The sequence below is a fragment of the Rhipicephalus sanguineus genome, chromosome 11 (assembly GCF_013339695.2).
Source record: "Rhipicephalus sanguineus isolate Rsan-2018 chromosome 11, BIME_Rsan_1.4, whole genome shotgun sequence".
Taxonomy (NCBI): domain Eukaryota; kingdom Metazoa; phylum Arthropoda; class Arachnida; order Ixodida; family Ixodidae; genus Rhipicephalus; species Rhipicephalus sanguineus.
In genome coordinates this window covers 74,051,140-74,069,004 of record NC_051186.1, presented here as the reverse complement: position 1 = coordinate 74,069,004, position 17,865 = coordinate 74,051,140, and the positions used below count along the sequence as shown (strand labels likewise).

General features: G+C 45.7%; 1 protein-coding gene across 1 annotated transcript in view; it reads right to left on the bottom strand.

Annotated features, from left to right (window-relative positions):
- Window positions 1-256: 256 nt before the first annotated feature.
- Window positions 257-17,865, bottom strand: part of LOC119374705 (uncharacterized) — a 75,818-nt gene continuing 58,209 nt past the window's right edge. Inside the window, exons 2-5 of the mRNA XM_049411182.1 lie at window positions 15,359-15,495; window positions 15,227-15,297; window positions 6,458-6,541; window positions 257-381 (exon numbers count right to left, since the gene is read on the bottom strand). Of these exons, the coding sequence (XP_049267139.1) occupies window positions 257-381; window positions 6,458-6,541; window positions 15,227-15,297; window positions 15,359-15,495 (417 nt within the window). The remainder of the gene's footprint in view (window positions 382-6,457; window positions 6,542-15,226; window positions 15,298-15,358; window positions 15,496-17,865) is intronic.

Genomic DNA, 17,865 nt, shown 5'->3' with positions numbered 1-17,865 from the left:
ACAAACACAGCTCACACAAGCATCAATCGACAACAGTGTTTGTCGCGACACTTTCTATAAACACTGTAACCTCAATAGCGGATGAAAGAAGAGACCTCGAAAATTTTCACAACGGTGGAGCTTTCGCCCCAGAAACTGTGTCTAATAATTTTCTTTCTGTGTGTGGTGGAAACGGCGTTGCATGAGAGAAGGGGAGCACCGGTGTGGCGAGGAAGATCGCCGTGAGCTGAGTGCGGGTTGACTTGAATACAAGCCATCACATCAGGAGTAACATGATGCGCCTGTTGTTCTGGTTGCTGAGAGATGTAGCCGACGTTGGGAGCGACATCGTGAATATAGCGTCCACGACGGCGGCAAAGGTGATGAACAAGCCCTGGAATACTGCAGGCATAGCAGATGGGCCCGATATTTCGAGTACGCCCAGGGTTAACAGAGTTTGAGAGGGGAAAATGGTATGTGAACAAGCCATACCAGCCTGGCACGTGGAGAAAGCTGGCGTCAGTTGGGCACAATATCAGGCAAGGACTCCTGCATAAGAGAGCGATGCAGTAATGCCACTGGTGAAGCAGGCGGTGGGAGACGCTGAGTGATAGTGGATACAAGAGAAAGCTGACGTTGAACTTCTTCACAGATGTATTCCTGAATATGTGGCAGCAAGACGGTATAGTTAGCACGATGTTTGCAAGCTATTGCAACGTGTGTAAATTCGCGTTTACATCAAAAGTTTGGCGCACTTGAATTACTTCATTAGAGTTTGTGCATTTTTTGCGGCCAGCATATGAAACGCGTCACCGTCTGTGCCTTCCAATACCTTTATTTATTAGCTTGCGCCATGCAGACGTTCACGCGCCTTTAGGAGCCGATAACACTCTCGAAGTTAATGTGAATCTTTTACTGACTTATTGAGATCGTCCGCGTAGGCTGTGTTCAGCGTGAAGATCATAGCACACGACAGATGTGTGTGAGGGGGGGGGGGGGTGAGCTCGCGAGAGACCGGCGTATTCGGTCGCTGCGAAAGGAGGCGGTTGCGTGCGTGCGGCTTCGGAGGTTCAGAGCGTTGTATTGAAAGGGCCGACCCAGTTACTCAGCCAGATTCAGTAATCGTGTTCTCCTATAGGAAGGCTTGGAATGAAACCCGATGAAACGCCGTTTAAACAGGCTAGCTCAGGTGCTAAGCGAGCGCCAACACCCCGACTGTCAGCCTGTTCTTCCACACTGATATAGAGTTGGTGGCGATGCCCTCTGGTACAATATGTATTTATTAAGGCGAAAGCCTTAGATGCCTCCTAAAATGCGAAAATAGGCCGTCGGCCTCGGTGCCGTCAACACGAGTTGACAGAAATTATTGCCACACGATGACCTCAACATATGACATCAAGACATCACAGATAGCAAGCAATAAGGACGTCATTACGAAGTCACAATGACGTAGCCATCGCATGACTCAGTCACTTGGTGAAACGTGGGCCGACGACAGAGGCACTGTGAAACCTGGTGAGGGGCAGAAACCTTGTGACTCTTTTGGAATGTCCTCATATGGTGATATTTTCATCTTACATCAAGCATGTTTTGTCTTTAAAGCTGACAAGGAGTAACCACTTGTATGTGATATGCATTTCATAATAAATACGCATGCGTGTTTGAATATTCGACGACGCGGGAATCAGCTATCTAGCATTTTGCGATTTTGACTCTTGAGAACCAAACAAGCGTTGCATGTACGTATGATGGTTTTTTCACATTATAGTGGGCAACATAATGCTGTAAACTGGCATAACGTGAGGCATCCGCACAGTTGTTTGCCCTGTCGTGTATCACATCTACTGGGTTTAATATCTAAGTGCACTATGCATATCCCAACTTCGCATGCTGCCTAGAGAATCTGACATTAGGTCAAAGCTCACCATTTGTATAATGGGCAACATACTTTCTTTCTCGCGTCACCTTCGTCGATACGCAGCATGTGACACATGCTTCAATTTAAAATCAGTATCCTAGTACACCGATGTGTAAACAATTGTGAACCCACTTATTCTGTACGGCTTTCTAAACATGCAATCAATACACCGGAACGACACGTAATTTTTTTAATACCGAAAGTTTACTGAGACCAATGATACAAGTGATGCCCCAGAAAAACATAGACACCTCATGTAAAGTGAGATTGCATCTTTTTACTAAGGCATGATTATTTATTCGGAAAGAGTAATGCAATTCATTTCACCGCAAGAAGTCACTATATAAAACGCAGCTACTGCATGCTCTGTGCCGCCAAAGAGAAAAATACATCAAAAGGAAGAAGTAGGCATAGTGCCGAACGAGAGCAAAGATGTACGGCTAAACACAAGGCAGTCGATGTGATAAAGCTGAGTGCGCTGAGCACGCTGCAGCAAGTAACGCAACAGAGAAGCGTCACAGTCAGGTCCATCATGCCAAAATATGATTTCGTGTAGTATCTTGGCAGGTGTCGTTGTAACCTTGGAAGAATGTGGTATTTTTGCTGTACTCCTTAAGTTTGTCTTCACAGTCTTTAGGGATTGCCGACAGGGAATCGTTTCTGACCCGCAAGTCAAACCACTGTGAAGCAAGACCCAAATCTCGACGACCTAAAAAAGGCACATCGTTTGTTCAATCAAGCAGTGCACATGGAGTTCCCTTTTAAAAACGCTCTAACTATGGAGCGAGCTAACAAGCTTTGTAAATTAACATTTCACATTTTGCAAAAATGACGACTTTTATTCTGCAAGCACTGCAGATTGGGCAAGTTGGTGCATTATGATATTGTATTGGTATAGCGCAGCTCAGTTTAAGCATAAAGCGCTCATCCTGTTGTCTGTGGTTACTTTTATTCTACAACGAGGATGTCTAAGTGATAGAAATACAACAGTTCTCTCCGGATAAGCGCTTTACATTTGCAGTTACCTGCTGTCGTTGGCGTTTCCGGCGGTTGGAGCACATGAACACCAAATTAACGGCGGTACCCTTCCAGTGGTTCAAAACATTGTGAAGGATAGCAGATGACGTGCTGCTCTTCATTGTTTGTGAAAGCGGTCGCCTACCTCTTACAAACAAAACATTTGCAGCGCCGTTAGCTAACTCTAACAAGAGCACAAGCGAAAGTCTATGTCAACTTGTTCACTGGTTGATAATTCGCAGTTTATTCATCTTTAATTCACTGAATTCCCTTTAAAATTTCATTTACTTTCATTCACATTGAGTTTCAGTACCTTCGCAACTGACTTCACTTTCATAGACTTCCGATAGTTTTTTTCACATTCATTGACATTTGATTCATCTTGTGCACTTAGTTGTCACTTGTAAATTACCTGATACGGCCTTACTGGGCTGTTTCATTCCAATTTACGTTTCATACACATTTAACTGACCTCAATTCCAGCTCATGGACTGTAGGTGTGTGCCACGCTGGGCGTGTTTTCGTACATTCATGGTGTCGCAGCAAACGCGCTGCTTTTTTTTCTACCCGGGAGCCAGATAATGATCTCGCCTTAACGATTCATTATTAAAGCGAAACCTTCAGGGGCTCATGGGAAGCGTAATATGACCGTCCGGTGTACACCGTTGGTGAAAACGCATGGTACTACGAGTATCCCATGACCCATGGGGCTTCAGAGGGATCGATACAACTGACCATATATCCCGAGGATGAAGAGGAGGAGGAGGAATAAAACGAAGACGGCTTTCGTCGTCGTTCTTGGCCAATCCCCCAGTGTGGGTATGAGCCAGAACTTCTAGGAACTACTCTACTCTACTCGTGTCGTCTCAGGTGAATGCATTAGAGACGCTGTGAGTTTTCTCTTTCTGTAGCTGCTATTATAAGGCATCTCGCATCTGAAGTTCCTATAAATTTCGCACGTGTCCTCATGTAACGAATACTTAGTGCATGCCCCCTCCGGGAGCTGCATCGAGTAGCTTATCCTTTGGAAAAGCTAGTTGCCGCAGCCCTAGGTAGTTACAGCTTTCATTATCTTTCACTAGCTTTTCCTTCCGAAAGCACGCTGCCAAGTTAAGCTGGAACGGCTTTGTCAGCATACAGCGTTTTCGAATGCGTACTTATTTCTATCCCGACTAAGCGAGAAAATATCTGTCTGCATGTCGCGTAAGAGAAATCACCGTAGATAGTAAATGCATCAAACAAAATAAATTTTCTTGGCGGTCCTGGACTTTGTACGTAAGGCCCTACGCTCAGAAGAAGAGTACCTAACTACTGGGCTACACACCCTCGCTCGCAGAGTGTGGGTGTTTCTGAACCATATATAAATGTGTTGTGCCGTGGTACAAATATGTGAAAGAACACTTTCTATCAAGTTCTTGTTGAACTATATCCTGCTGGTGGAATGCTCTCTGTGTCAAGATGTAAACCCAACGTGGAGGATTGTACGCATAAACAAAATTCTTATTTTGCTGAAATGAAATTCCGAAGACGCATTTTGGTTGTCACGGCATGGTCAGTGACAATGCCGCGACAACCAAAATGCGTCTTAGGAATTTCATTTTTGCGAAGTCAGAAGCTGAGGAACGCTTAAAAGGTGATGAATGACGCTGTGCGGATGACACCCGACAAGAACGTCGCTGTAAAGGCCGCTATCAGTTTTCCGCAAAAAAAAAAGCTTTACGCTTAAGCATTACATAGAAACTCCCAAACGACATTATGCGTGGAGTATTTCTTCTAAAAGGTGCGAATATTCGATCGCAATGCCTCAATGCTCGCGAAATATCGTTAACAATCATTTTATTGTATTGTTTGCTATTGAAAAAGCCTCGTAGGGAGAGCCATTTGTTTCTCTTAGCGTGGCTGGAAAGACTGTTTTGAGCTTACAGAAGCTCCGTGAGTGCTCAAATATTACAAGTTCACTTTCATACTAATGATATTGCCAAGTTTTCAAAGAAATATAGCTGCGAATTTTTCTTGGCCTGTGCATTGCAAAACAACTGAACCAGTTCCTGGAATGTAATTTAGAAGGTGATTTTTCGCCTCAGTGCAGTGAACAAAAACACAAAAAATGTCATTCTTTGTAGGTACCTTGCATGTTATGTCAAACCTTCTTTCATATAACACTTTAGTTGAGTTTAGTTTAGTACGAAAGCCTTTGCCTGCGCGCTCTCGCATGAATTAGTGTTTAAAAACGGGGCATACTACTTTTCGCACTTGCAAGTGGTAAAGCATGGCCTTGAATACCTGTTTACATGAATTTGCTGAAAAATTTCCCATGTGAAGATGGAGGCAAAATCACAGTGTTATTGCAGTAATTACATGAAAACTCTCGGCAAGGTTTTGCTGTGGTCGTCGCTGTCGCCATCATGCTCCAAATAATGGCCGACTCGATAACATCACTCCGTGCATCGTATGTTCTACGTGCTAGTAAAAGCGCGCTCGAGCGCTGGGAACGAGCGCCACTAATACGAAGAGAGCCGGCCGCCTCCGCCGCACGCAGGCCATACACGATAAGTGCCACTGCAACTTCCCAGACAACCCTGCCAAGAAATTGTAACCATCAAGCTCTAGCAAAAGCGCACGATATTATATATGAGTGGCTAACAGGACCGGTAATCAATCAGCCTACTCCGCTGCCCGCTGAGCCCGAAGTGGTTGAGATTCTCCTATCAAGGACTGTTGTAGCAAGGCAACTTTATTTGCTGGCTCTGAATCTTGCACACACTTTTTTGGGCGTCCTAGCTTCTAAATTGCCGTCTACGAGAACCTGACCTTTCGTTGATGTTGCAACTACCATAGCGAATTTCCCGCTCTAACACGACGCTATTATGCCGCCTTTGGATAGGTGTTGCCTTCACAAAGGCCTACTCGTTCCGCATCACAAAGGCGGACACTTCTACATGCCGCTCCTGCGGAACCGAAAAGCCAATTGAACACGTCCTGTGCAAGTGCGCTCGCTATGACACCTTGCGATGCCCGCTCCGGGTGTTTCTGGATCAACTGGACTCGAAACCATTTTCTGCAACGAAACTTCTACGAACGTAAACATCTGCCTCGATGGCACAGAAGGCAATGAAAGCGTAACTGACGTATCTAAAGTCAACAGGTCTGCGCGACCACCTGTAGACTTCATGTGGTTCACACGTGCATACGGCGAGCGAGGCAGCGGTAGTCATTCTAGCAGCAGTCGGAGCACTGGCGGCAGGGGAGCGCGGCTTGAGACGAGGTGTCCGTTCTTCGCTTAAAAGCAACGCAGAGATACACACCGAAACTTGCTGAACTAAGCCAGTAAAGCTTTCGCTTTAAAACTCTACGCTTACACATCCCTAGACAAAAACCATAGGATATTTTACGCTGCAGAAGATCTGCTGCTCACCCATCTTCATAGAGAGCAATTGTATGTAGTTTTTTAATTGCATTTTAAATACCTGCAGTGAATAACTCTTTTTAGTTTTGCGCATTACTGTACAAGCCAATTTTACTTAATTAAGTGGTTGTACTTACCACTAAATAATGTCACTTGAAATACGCCACAGCTGTAGTTACTCGTTGCGAAATAAAGTTTCTCTTCAGTGGTCGGATCGGCTCCTACATGTTACACAAAAATTGTAAAAAAGGAATTGATTAGGCAGTTGTTCTCTAAAGGAACAAAAAAATCCTTGCGTTGCTTCTAAATTTTTATTGACCATTACGTTAATGGAAACTCACCAATAATTTCGACATTCGTAGCACTGCGACAAACTGATATTCTACAACAATGATTTGAAGTCCAGTGTTTTTGTTTTCCAAAACCGGGCTTGTTCTTAATTTGGCGCTGCCGACGAAAAGATCAAGTATATTTGTGGGTTTTTTAATAGACAACTCCAGGGACGCTGTAAAATATATGACGCGGTAGACGACCCGGCCCCTCAATAGGTCATGGTAGCTTGGGACGTAAGGTGTCTGTCGCACCGCTGATCTCGAGGCCCAATATGACACGTTGGAGGAACTCTTCTCGCGATTAGCGGAGGATGCGCTCCTCGCAACCAAGACGGTCCACACTGACCTACAGGTGGATACAATGGACTCGCGTCTTGCGCATTTGTTGGAGGCTAAAAATCGCTGGTTGAGAGATGGCGCACACAGAAGCTCAACAGGAGGCTGCGTAAGCGCATAGCGCTTCTCAATAAAGAAATCGAGGACTACAGTCAGGAGTTATCTAGGCAGCAGTGGAATGAAATTTGCTCAAAAGTAGACGGGCAGATGCGCACAGGAGGCAAATGGAACCTCTTGAAGGTACTCCTCAATGAAACTAACTCGAAAAGTAATCAGAGGCTGGCAATTGACCTATTAGTCCAAGCACAGAGGAGCAGTGGAGTCGATGACACGACTGTACTTAAGGAATTGGCAGAACGATACCTTCCGATTGGCCCCTCCGGGGATTGGGACTACCCGGACTACCGGGGATGTCCGCTGGAAGAAATCGACTCGCCCTTTACGAAACTTGAGATCGAAGAGGTGCTTCATGCGCTTAATAGTCGCTCAGCCCCGGGTCCTGACGGAATTACGAACAGGCTGCTGCGTAATCTCGATAATAGGTCCATCGATAAGTTAACCGAGGAGGTCAATCTCCTCTGGGCAGAAGGCCGAGTGCAGGAGGCCTGGAAGACCGCCTCGGTGGTACTCATTCCCAAGCCGGGCAAGGCACTCGCCAAGGAGAACCTACGTCCCATCTCCCTAACATCTTGCGTAGGGAAAGTGATGGAGCATGCGGTACACAACAGGGTCTCTCGGTATGTCGAGGATAAAGAGCTCTTTCCACACAACATGGTAGGCTTCAGGCCGGGTCTGTCCACCCAGGATGTGATGCTCCTGATTAAGAGGCAAATTATCGACCGACGAACCCTAGATATTCGGGGAATATTGGCCCTAGATCTCGCCAAAGCGTTTGATACTATTTCACATAAGTTCATCCTGGAGGCGGTCGAGAGCATGGGGTTAGGACCAAGGTTCCACGCCTATGTTCGCGCCTTCCTCAGGGACCGCAAAGCAACCATAAAGATTGGGCAGTCAAAATCAGGAATCTTCACCCTGGGTGCGAGGGGCACGCCGCAGGGTGCGGTAATTTCGCCTCTCTTGTTCAACATAGCCATGAAAGGCCTCTCGGAGCGTCTTTCCACTGTAGCCAATACAAACCACGCCCTATATGCCGACGACATTACTGTCTGGTGCATGGGAGGTTCGGATGCTGAGGTGGAGGAAGCGCTCCAGATGGCGCTGTCTATCACAGAAAGTTTTTGGAGGGCACGGGGCTTCGGCTTTCACCCTCCAAATCGGAGTTGCTTCTCTACAGACCTGTTAGGCGTGGGAGGAGGCCCCACTCACCGCTTGATCAGGTACAGATTGCGCTAACCACAAGGGACGGGCAAGCGATTCCCAGAGTGAACTGCATGCGAATATTAGGTTTCCTTCTTGAATGCAACGGCCGAAACACACAGGTTTTGGCCCGCATCACCTCCAAGACGGAGAACATGATTCGGCTTATTTTGCGGGTTTCAAACCGCAGGGGAGGGCTGAGGGAAAGTAATCTCCTTCGGCTCTACCACGCGTTCCTCATGAGCCATATTATTTACGTCGCATCATCTCTAAATTGGTCTAAACGCGAGGAGGATAAACTCAACACTTTAATGCGGAAAAGTATTAAAAGGGTGCTAGGACTCCCCATGAGTACCGGCACGGACAGGCTCATGAACCTGGGCATGCACAACACCCTCTCGGAGGTGATTGAGGCACAGCAACTAGCTCAGGTCGCGCGGCTCTCCTCCACCAAGGCTGGACAGCGTCTCCTACAGTCGCTTGGATGTCATCATACGGGCAGTGCGGAACAGAAGATATTTTTATCACAAACAGTGAAGGGTACTTATGAGGTGGAACCCTTCCCGCGTAATGTACATCCGCGGTACAATGTTGGCCGGCGAACGGCACGGGCCAAGTCTCTGCTTGACTTCGTAGGTAAATCTCCGGGAAAGGTGGCTTTCGTCGATGCGGCGCAGTATGGCCGCTCGGACAGCTTTGCGGCGGTGGTTGTTGATCATCGCGGTCGCGTACTAAACTCAGCTTCCGTTAGGAAGGTCTCTGCCTCCGTAGCAGAGCAGGTAGCGATAGCTCTAGCTATGAAGGACCCTTCGCGTCCTGAGATATTCACCGACTCTAGGGCTGCCCTCCGGGCCTTCGCTTCGGGTGTGGTCTCAAGAGAGGCTGCCGCTATTCTCAGTTCGAGGGCTGTAGGAGGCTTTTACACAATTACCTGGTTCCCGGCCCACATGGGCTCAGGGGTTCATCCGACAGTTCCCAACGTCAACGAACTTGCCCATAACCGTGCGCGAGAAATCACGTGCCGCGGCGGTGCGGGCGGGTCCGGAGGCGGCTTCACGGAGAGCTTCAGGGATCCACTTGGCACCTTCAACGAAGTTACTTCGCACTATCAACTGTCAAGGCGGCGATACCCCCTCCCGCATTCCAAGCTTACTAGGCCGCAGTCGTCGGTTCTCCGGATGCTGCAGGCAGGTTCCTTCCCGTCTCGCAGCACGTTTAGCCACTTTGCTGAAGGCATAAATCCAGGATGTCCTAGCTGTGGGGCGGATAATTGCACACTCGATCATATGCTCTGGCAGTGCCCGGCGTTACTTAGCGCAAAGTTCAGCACAGAAGAGGACTAGGAGAGGGCTCTTAAAAGCAACGAGCTCTCAGTCCAGCTGTCGGCAGTCCAGGAGGCCTGCGAACGGGCGGAGGGCCACGGTCTTCCAGTACCGGCGTGGGCGCGGCCAGCAACTGCGGCGGACCCCCCATCGGGGGTTGTCTGATCGGGGTTCTCCAGGACCAAATAAAGTTCATTTCATCACCGGTGATCTCGAGAGCACGGCTTCAATTCTCGCGCACGGCGGCAGCATCCCTACGGGGACGAAATGCAGGGTGTTTGCCTACATGTGCTTAGATTTATGTGCACGTTAAGAATCCCAGTTGGTCGACATTATTACGGCGTTCACCACTACGGAGTGCCTCGCAAATATATCGGGGTTGTGGCATGCAAAATTGCAGTAATTATATGAGAAGCCGCCCCTGACCTTCCCCAATACTTTACAACAGGTAATTGGTGAATACCACGCTAGATGAAGTGAAAGCAGCACTTTCCTCTCAATAAAGCGTCAATCTCTCCACTTAGCAATGTTTCCTTTTCTAATTTGAAAACAGTTTTAAAGATTTGGGCATATGCTAAAAAATTCCGGCAGAGCTCACGAATTCGCAGCGTCGTCTTGTTTATCCCGCCCTTTGTGAAAGCTCGAGTGGCTGCTCTAGAGTCGCTGTACACTGTTGTGAAGATCGAGTCTGTGAGAACTTGTGCTATCGCTGCTTGTTCGGCTACCTCCGGCCTCTTGGTGTAAAGAGTTAGTGAGTGGCGCGTTCGTCCGTGTCCTTCAACTACTACTACCGAGTAGGCAGACACAACATCACCGATCACTCCATCGTATCGTTCCCTGCACACATGGGCAGCTTAGGGGGTGGCCTGCGGAATCTCAACGAGACCGCACACGAGGCGGCGCGAGGACTAATCGACCGCGTCACTCCAGTTTCCCCCGATACACTGCATATTGAGTACAGGGATCAACTGTACACTTATAATGAGATTACTGAGCACTTTTATCTAGGCCGGCGAGAGTTTCCTCTCCCGGATAAGAAATTAACGAGCAGCCAGTCGGGAATGTTACGCTTGCTCCAGACTAACTCATGCCCCAACCCCTGGCGAATGACACGACGGACAACATGTATGTGAAGAGTGTCGTGAACGTGTAGACTTGAACCATATGCTATGTGGTTGTGCATAGAATAACACTTACGCGAAGAACAAGGGAAAGTCGTACAAAGTGCTGAAAAGTGCTTCACTAGAAGATCAACTTCGGGCTGCCCAGGAGGCCCGTGAGGTGGCGGAGAGCTTTGGGCTCTCTGTCCCGACGTGGAAGATGCCCTCTGCACCTGGCATCTAGCCGAGTGTCCTTCAGGATCCCCTTTTGGGCAATAAAGTTTCACCACCACCAGCTCACGCATTGTGGCAATCTGCTGCATGCGAAGCAGTCAGCGAGTAGCAGCCTATGCATGAGTTTTCCTTTTGAGCAGAGCGTTACTAGGTGAATTGACGTCTCTGTGTAAACGTAGCGGTAATGTGCATATCGTGGGCTTACCAGGCAATTCCACTACACTGTTCATGCGAAGAGTAGCTGATGCTCCGCCGTAATGTGAGCACTCACGTTGGAGCAACGATGTATGCCAATTTTGGTACATGCGAAGTTAAGGTGACGACCGCAAGAACACCCATAAGTATGCGATAGATAGATAGATAGATAGATAGATAGATAGATAGATAGATAGATAGATAGATAGATAGATAGATAGATAGATAGATAGATAGATAGATAGATAGATAGATAGATAGATAGATAGATAGATAGATAGATAGATCTTAGAGTTCTTATTGTTAGCCTGAGATATATTTCTGCACACACCAAACGCCTTGTGTGGGGTGTTCGTTTTTGCGGATGTGTTCGATAAAGAGATCAGCAGAATTGAATTCCTCTATACCTATCCGCAAATTGTACACCACAGCATGTCTTGCGCAACTTGAATATGAATCTCTCATTTGGATTCACATCTGTAAATTCAGCAGTAACACCACTGACCAGGTCCAAAAAAAATTTAAACATCCATTGTCTTCGCTTCTAGAAAGGACTCGAGATCTTGTTCTGGCACTGTTGTGTTATCGTCATTGCCATCACCTCACAGCCGATGAAATCATACTCATCTACAATTGCTTTTGAAACATCATAAGACGCCCTGAACTGCTCGGTAGTAATAACATTTGAATTCCGCGTAAGATAACTAGAGAGCATAGTCAGTTTCGCGCACCTGCTGCCTCTGCCGACACTCAACCATACGCAGGATAAAAAGTCCTTATATTGCTTATTTTGTTTATCTCAATTTTTTTAATAGCTCAAAGTGATTGTGCTCCCCCGAGCTTTAAGCATTTTAAAAGGGTTCTGAACCACTAGTTAAAGTAATCATTGATTAACATCAGTATCGGAGTTTATCGCCTTATGAAGTGAGTGCCACAAAAATTTCTACATCCGCCAAGAACAAGTGTAGTTACAGAGGTTTGTCGCACTCTTAAAGTGCTCTCTCTGTTCTCTCATCCCGACGAGCGCGTTGGGAGCTATACAGGGAGGGATGGCACGGTGGTAAGAAACTATGCCAGCGTGCGTCATGACCTTGAGAGTGCTTGATTAAAAACGATCACGCTCTTGCGTTGTGATTCGTGTGCGCTTTTGTGGCTCACTCTGTAATTGAAGCAGACTATGGAGCGGGGTGCCGGCACGTGGCGACACCCCTTCGCAAGAAGCCCATCTGATTTAAAAGCTCTTGAATTATGTCGGATATTGGCCTATAATAGCAAGCTATCTGTTGTGTGATGCCAAAAAGCAGGCGCCTGCCGTTCCGAAGAGAGAGAGCACAGACATCTGTATGGAAACAGCGTGCTTCAGAAGAAGGCAACTTCGCGATCCGCTTCTAGAATTTCCTTCCCTCGCATGACTGCAAGATTTGGCCGGGCTCTTCAGAATGGTTCCTGCGTTCTGCAGTATGTGTATTTCGCCAAGCCCGATGGGTTGTTCCTGACCATTCACCCTAGTGTTGCATATTGTGCAAATTCTTTTCCCCTTTGTCTTTCACGCTGCCTTGCGCATTGTTGTATGTAATCTTATTTGTCATTGGCTTTCTATATTTCTCGTGTCCTGTTAGTATACTTTTTCCTGTTGTCCTAAATTATGTTTTACATGCTTGCTGTTTTTTATATATTCTGCTGTAAACTGTTTAGTTTATTATTAGTATTATCTTCTGCGTAAACCAGCACAAAGAACTAACGCTTTTTTGGGCACATTCAATAAATGAATAATTGAACAGTTTATTATTAATATTAGTAGTAGCATTATTGATATTTCAAGTTGGGGTGTGCGAATAGTGAAATTTCATCTCGAATCGAATTCGAATCGAATAGTGCCGAATAGTGGCCCAAAATATCGAATATCGAATTGAATATCGAATAGTGTATTTACACGAAATGTGTACCGCCAGTTACGGCAAGACAGAGGAAAAATCAGGTACGCTACGGCGTGCTGACAGCTTCATTACGCACCTGTTTGGGAGTGGCTTTTGTTTCAGCTATTATGAGCGTGCAAGCATGTTGATAGAGGAGCCGCCATTCCAGCCAGCGGCGCCACTCCTAACCTCCTAACAAAGGTGGGTACGGTAGCTATTCTTCTTTCCCTATGGTCTTGCAATACGGCTCATCTGACAACGGTAATGTTGTGCTTCATCGCCATGCGTGCTCCGGGCCCAAAATTCTTCGGGCGCCCGTTCACAGCAGCTTTTGAACTGCGCGCCGGAACGATGGGATTTTCTAAACTAGTGCTGCGGTGCGGCACTGGCGACTGCCCAGCGTGAACAAGTTTTACATGCAAAGCCAATCACCTAGGGTTTCGCAGGCCAAAGTAAGGTCGTTTTACGCCACTTGCGGGCATATACGACCGAACTACGCAAGAAGTCCGTGCCTTCGTTTCTGGAGCGATATTGTGAAGGACTTGACAGCTTTTTCATGTGTTTTTCTACGTGCGAAAATGACATAATATCCTTTAGGATCAACATCCGCTCGTTTTTGTACCAAGACGTCGGTGAAAGTTTAACGACCGGCGACGTTAGCGTTAGTTGCAGCGACCTCCTCATAACCAAGTTGCACCATTGGCCTTCGTCGCGTTTTAGATATTCGTCCTGTCGAATTATTCGAAACTTCGAATACTAGCTATTCGAAAGTCGAATCATAATATTCCATTAGGAACTATTCGATTCGAATTCGAAACTCGAATATTCGCACACCCCTTATTTCCGGAACATGCACCACTCAGCCATTGCTTTCAGAGGATTTTGTCAGGCACTCGTGTGCTCTGTAGACACGGCTTAGCTGTAATTCCATATCGAAGACTTACTGCGCGAAAACACGAGGACACAAGTAGGGCACGAGGACACAGCGCTGCGTCCTCGTCCAGTTCTTGCGTCCTCGTGTTCTCGTGCGCTAAGTCTTCGATATGCTGTACCAACTAGCCCAGCAGTCTGTTTTACTGAACTTCGATTATTCCTTCATCAGTAAATTTTCGGGTCATAACACACTGTCTTCTCGTCAGCAATGTTCATTAAAGTTATATTTTATCATGTACAGCTAAAATATTTTGTTCAATAGACTGACATGTGGAATCTACATTTTGTAGTTATATACCCCACTGGAAAATATAAATACTCGCATTTCAATGCTAATGCGATGACACTGTTTACCATATTCGGCTCTAGTGCAACAACAACAACAACAATAACAACGACAACAACAACAAACGTTTAGATCACACAGAATGAAGCCAGTGTGTCTTCAGGTACACTTGCAAAACGGAATCCGCGAGAGCCACAATACCACTTCACTTCGTTGAACATGGCTGTTTTTATAACACCAGACATAACATTTGTCAGCTTCATCTGATGAACTACCAACATATCTTCGAGGAAAATGAATTCAGTAACGAAATATATTGCAGCAAGACATGCTCATTTCAACTTTCACTTTAGCTTTAAACACATCTTGAACCAATAACCATTTATAATAATACGGAAAGTTTTGATGGCTTATGCCCATTCAAAAAGAGCTTATAGCATCTATGAAGAAGCTGTGGAAAACAAGAAGGAGCTCTTTGTGGAAAACATGTTCATAAATATGCAGACCTTGTCGACTTGGTGGCGAGAAGTTGCACCAGTGGTTAATTTTTCATTTACAGCCTAAATCTTCGTTTTAATGAAAACAGACTGTTACTGGCCTTCCGAATTTTCCGCCCTTCTCAGAATTAAAATCTTTCATGCTATGATTATAATTATAAATTATTATATTTAAAATTATAGTTATAGTGTTTGAAATTCTGATTAAAAAAGTACCTTGGAAGGTACTGCACGCAATGAAGCAGCTAAAAAGAAAAGAATGCATGAAAAATGAGAGCCTATGGATCAGTTCTCTCACGGAAGTGGCGGTAGAGACCGTTAGTGCACTTTCGAGACATTTCTCCCCAACAACGATATCTTGCATGAGCTACTTGCACGCGGTAACACCTGTCGACGTCATGTACACACATTTGTTACTTGCATTTTGCAACGTACCTTGAAGTCCTACAAGCATGGTGGTATTGTCAGTACTTGAGACGTTTCCTTGATACTTCTCGTCCACCCATCTGAATTGGTAAAGGAATATCTCTCAGAAAAAGAAAACTAACCATCACAACAAATACTTACGTTCCATTGCCGTTGATAAAAGAACGGTTAAAGTAAATCATGTTGTCTGTAATGTTGTCCGTCCTGTCCACCCTGCACCAAACTGAGTGGCTTGTACTAGAATTTACAGTCCATATTCCATCACTATAGTTCATAAACTGAAAAAAAGAATGGCAATATTTCGGTCACTTTTACCGGTTTGGTCTAGTCATGCATCTCTAAAATACCTTAAGGGGGTGTGACAAATAAGTTTTTGTAGGAATCTTACAATACACGAATGCAGATATAGTACCGTTCAATTCAGCTTATTAATCCTTTGGTTGCATAGGTTACTTGGGTTGCTGTTAGAGGAGGCTGATGAGAACGTACCTCAGAATCTTTCTAGCACCAATACTACAGTCATGCTTAGTTGGGGAAACGCAACGCAAAAAAGAGACCCAGACGAAGGAACACAGTACACTGTACGAGCGTTGTACTTACAACTGTAAGTGTATTCGTTCGCCCTCGTAATATTATTTTTTGCGTTGTGTTTCCTCACCTAAGCATGTACCAACTCGCCCAAAACAAAGTCTTACTAGAGTCATACCTTGTGCGTAATATATAGAGACCTTGCTACTGTACTATTCATTATTCCACTTAAGTTTCATACGATCATTGTATTGAATGGGGGCAAATACGTGAAGGACTGTATAAAAACTTTCTGCAGTTGTGTTAAGTAGGCAGGTCGCATCACCAGCGGTTCCATGTATTCTAGATGAAAATTAATGTTTCCGTACTGCAAGCGCGCCATGTAATAATGGATATTATGCACAGTATAAGAGTTTTCGACCTATAAAATAAAAAATAAGGACATTCAAAACGCTGTTGAAAAGAAGAATTGATTAATCTCTGAAGAGCGCCGATCACTTTGTTTGGAATGGAACCTGCGACGTATGTGTAAACTGGTAGCGAAACGTCCATAGAAAACCTTGTGTCATGCCGATCGGGGCTCGTTGCCGCCGTAGCGATCCACGTATCGTGGGGACAACTAACAGCAAGGAAAAAATAAAAATAAAATATGACGTACAACAGGAAGCGGTCGCGACCTTTGCGCTACATGGTGCGAAATTGGACTTTTTTTTCAAATTGCTGTTCTTTTACATGCTTTCGATAACTGCGTAATATTATCGCGTCTCTACGGCTCGCCAATGGCGTTTGCGAGAGATAAGATAGATCAACCAGAAAGTATTCGCGAAGCTAGCTTGTTTTATTATCCGAATAGTGCACTTGCACTATACACCAAAACAATTTCCATATGAAAAAAAAATATGATTCAGCAGGCTCACGAGCACAATAGCACAGCAGTTCGAAAACTCACGTAACCCAATCGAAGAAAACCACTGGAGCGATAGCATTGTGCAGTCACAAGAGCGGTTATCTACATATTCTGTGAGTTTGTTTAGGTTCTCTCAACTGTAACGCCAGTAAACAACACACAAGCATATAAATAACCTACGAAGGATACGCACGAAACTACTGCGCAATAGTGAGCGATTTCTCGCTGACCCGACAGCGCACTTAACTAAACACAAGCCCATATAGCAAACTTCCTGCATACCTCCCCCCCCCCCCCCGCCCTATTTCTGGTGCTTTGAGCAAACAAATTAGGTAGCCAAATATTTAGCCAAGTGCCAGATAAACCATAAAGTAAATTGCCAGTTTACTATGGCGTATTAAAATTACTAATATCCGCAAAAAATTCTATTCAGCTTTTCTATTTTTTTCGTGATTTGTCCCCACCTCACCTAGTCACGCTTCGATCATACGGCATATGTTGGTGACAGCGTTTCGTTCCATGTTTCGGGACCAATATGAATTGACCTTCGTAAGCTCAGTACATGGCTTTCAGTCGTTATACAGCGAACGCTGTTATGAGGTCACAACAGCCGATTTTGGTAGTGTAGTTGTCCGCCGGCGCCGCCACCACGGGTGTCCGTAACCGCGACCACACACAATGAAAAAAAAAAAAAAATCCAGGTCCGAGTGGGATTCGAACCCAGGTCTCTCATATCAGGCACGTGTCTCCTTAAATATTTCTTGAAATTGCGCAACGGACTACATGGACATTCGGTTACTCCTGCTCTTCGATACAAAAACAAAGTAAACGTCTCGTTTATTAAAAACAAGATAACTGAATCAGCAATGCCTTTACCTTATATTTTATAATGCATAAATCTCTTAATTCTCACCACCCTGAGATACACCTCCGCGCGGGTAAGCCTCGCAAATTCGCCAGGCATACTTTCTCGCTGCCACTACACCAACTTGAAAATATATCCATTAAAGCATGTGGGAGCCACGCACACCGGCTATTTCGAGATAGCGCTACGTGCTTGGCGGTGACGATGCGCGTGGCCCACCTGCACAGTTTAAAAACTTGGAGGGCGCTAGAGCTTCGCCTTCAAGTGTAGAACGCGATAGCTTATTCGGGCCCCGTGCGCATCGCCTTGTCGATTCGGTTCTCGGAGCCTCAACCATGCTGCAAAGAA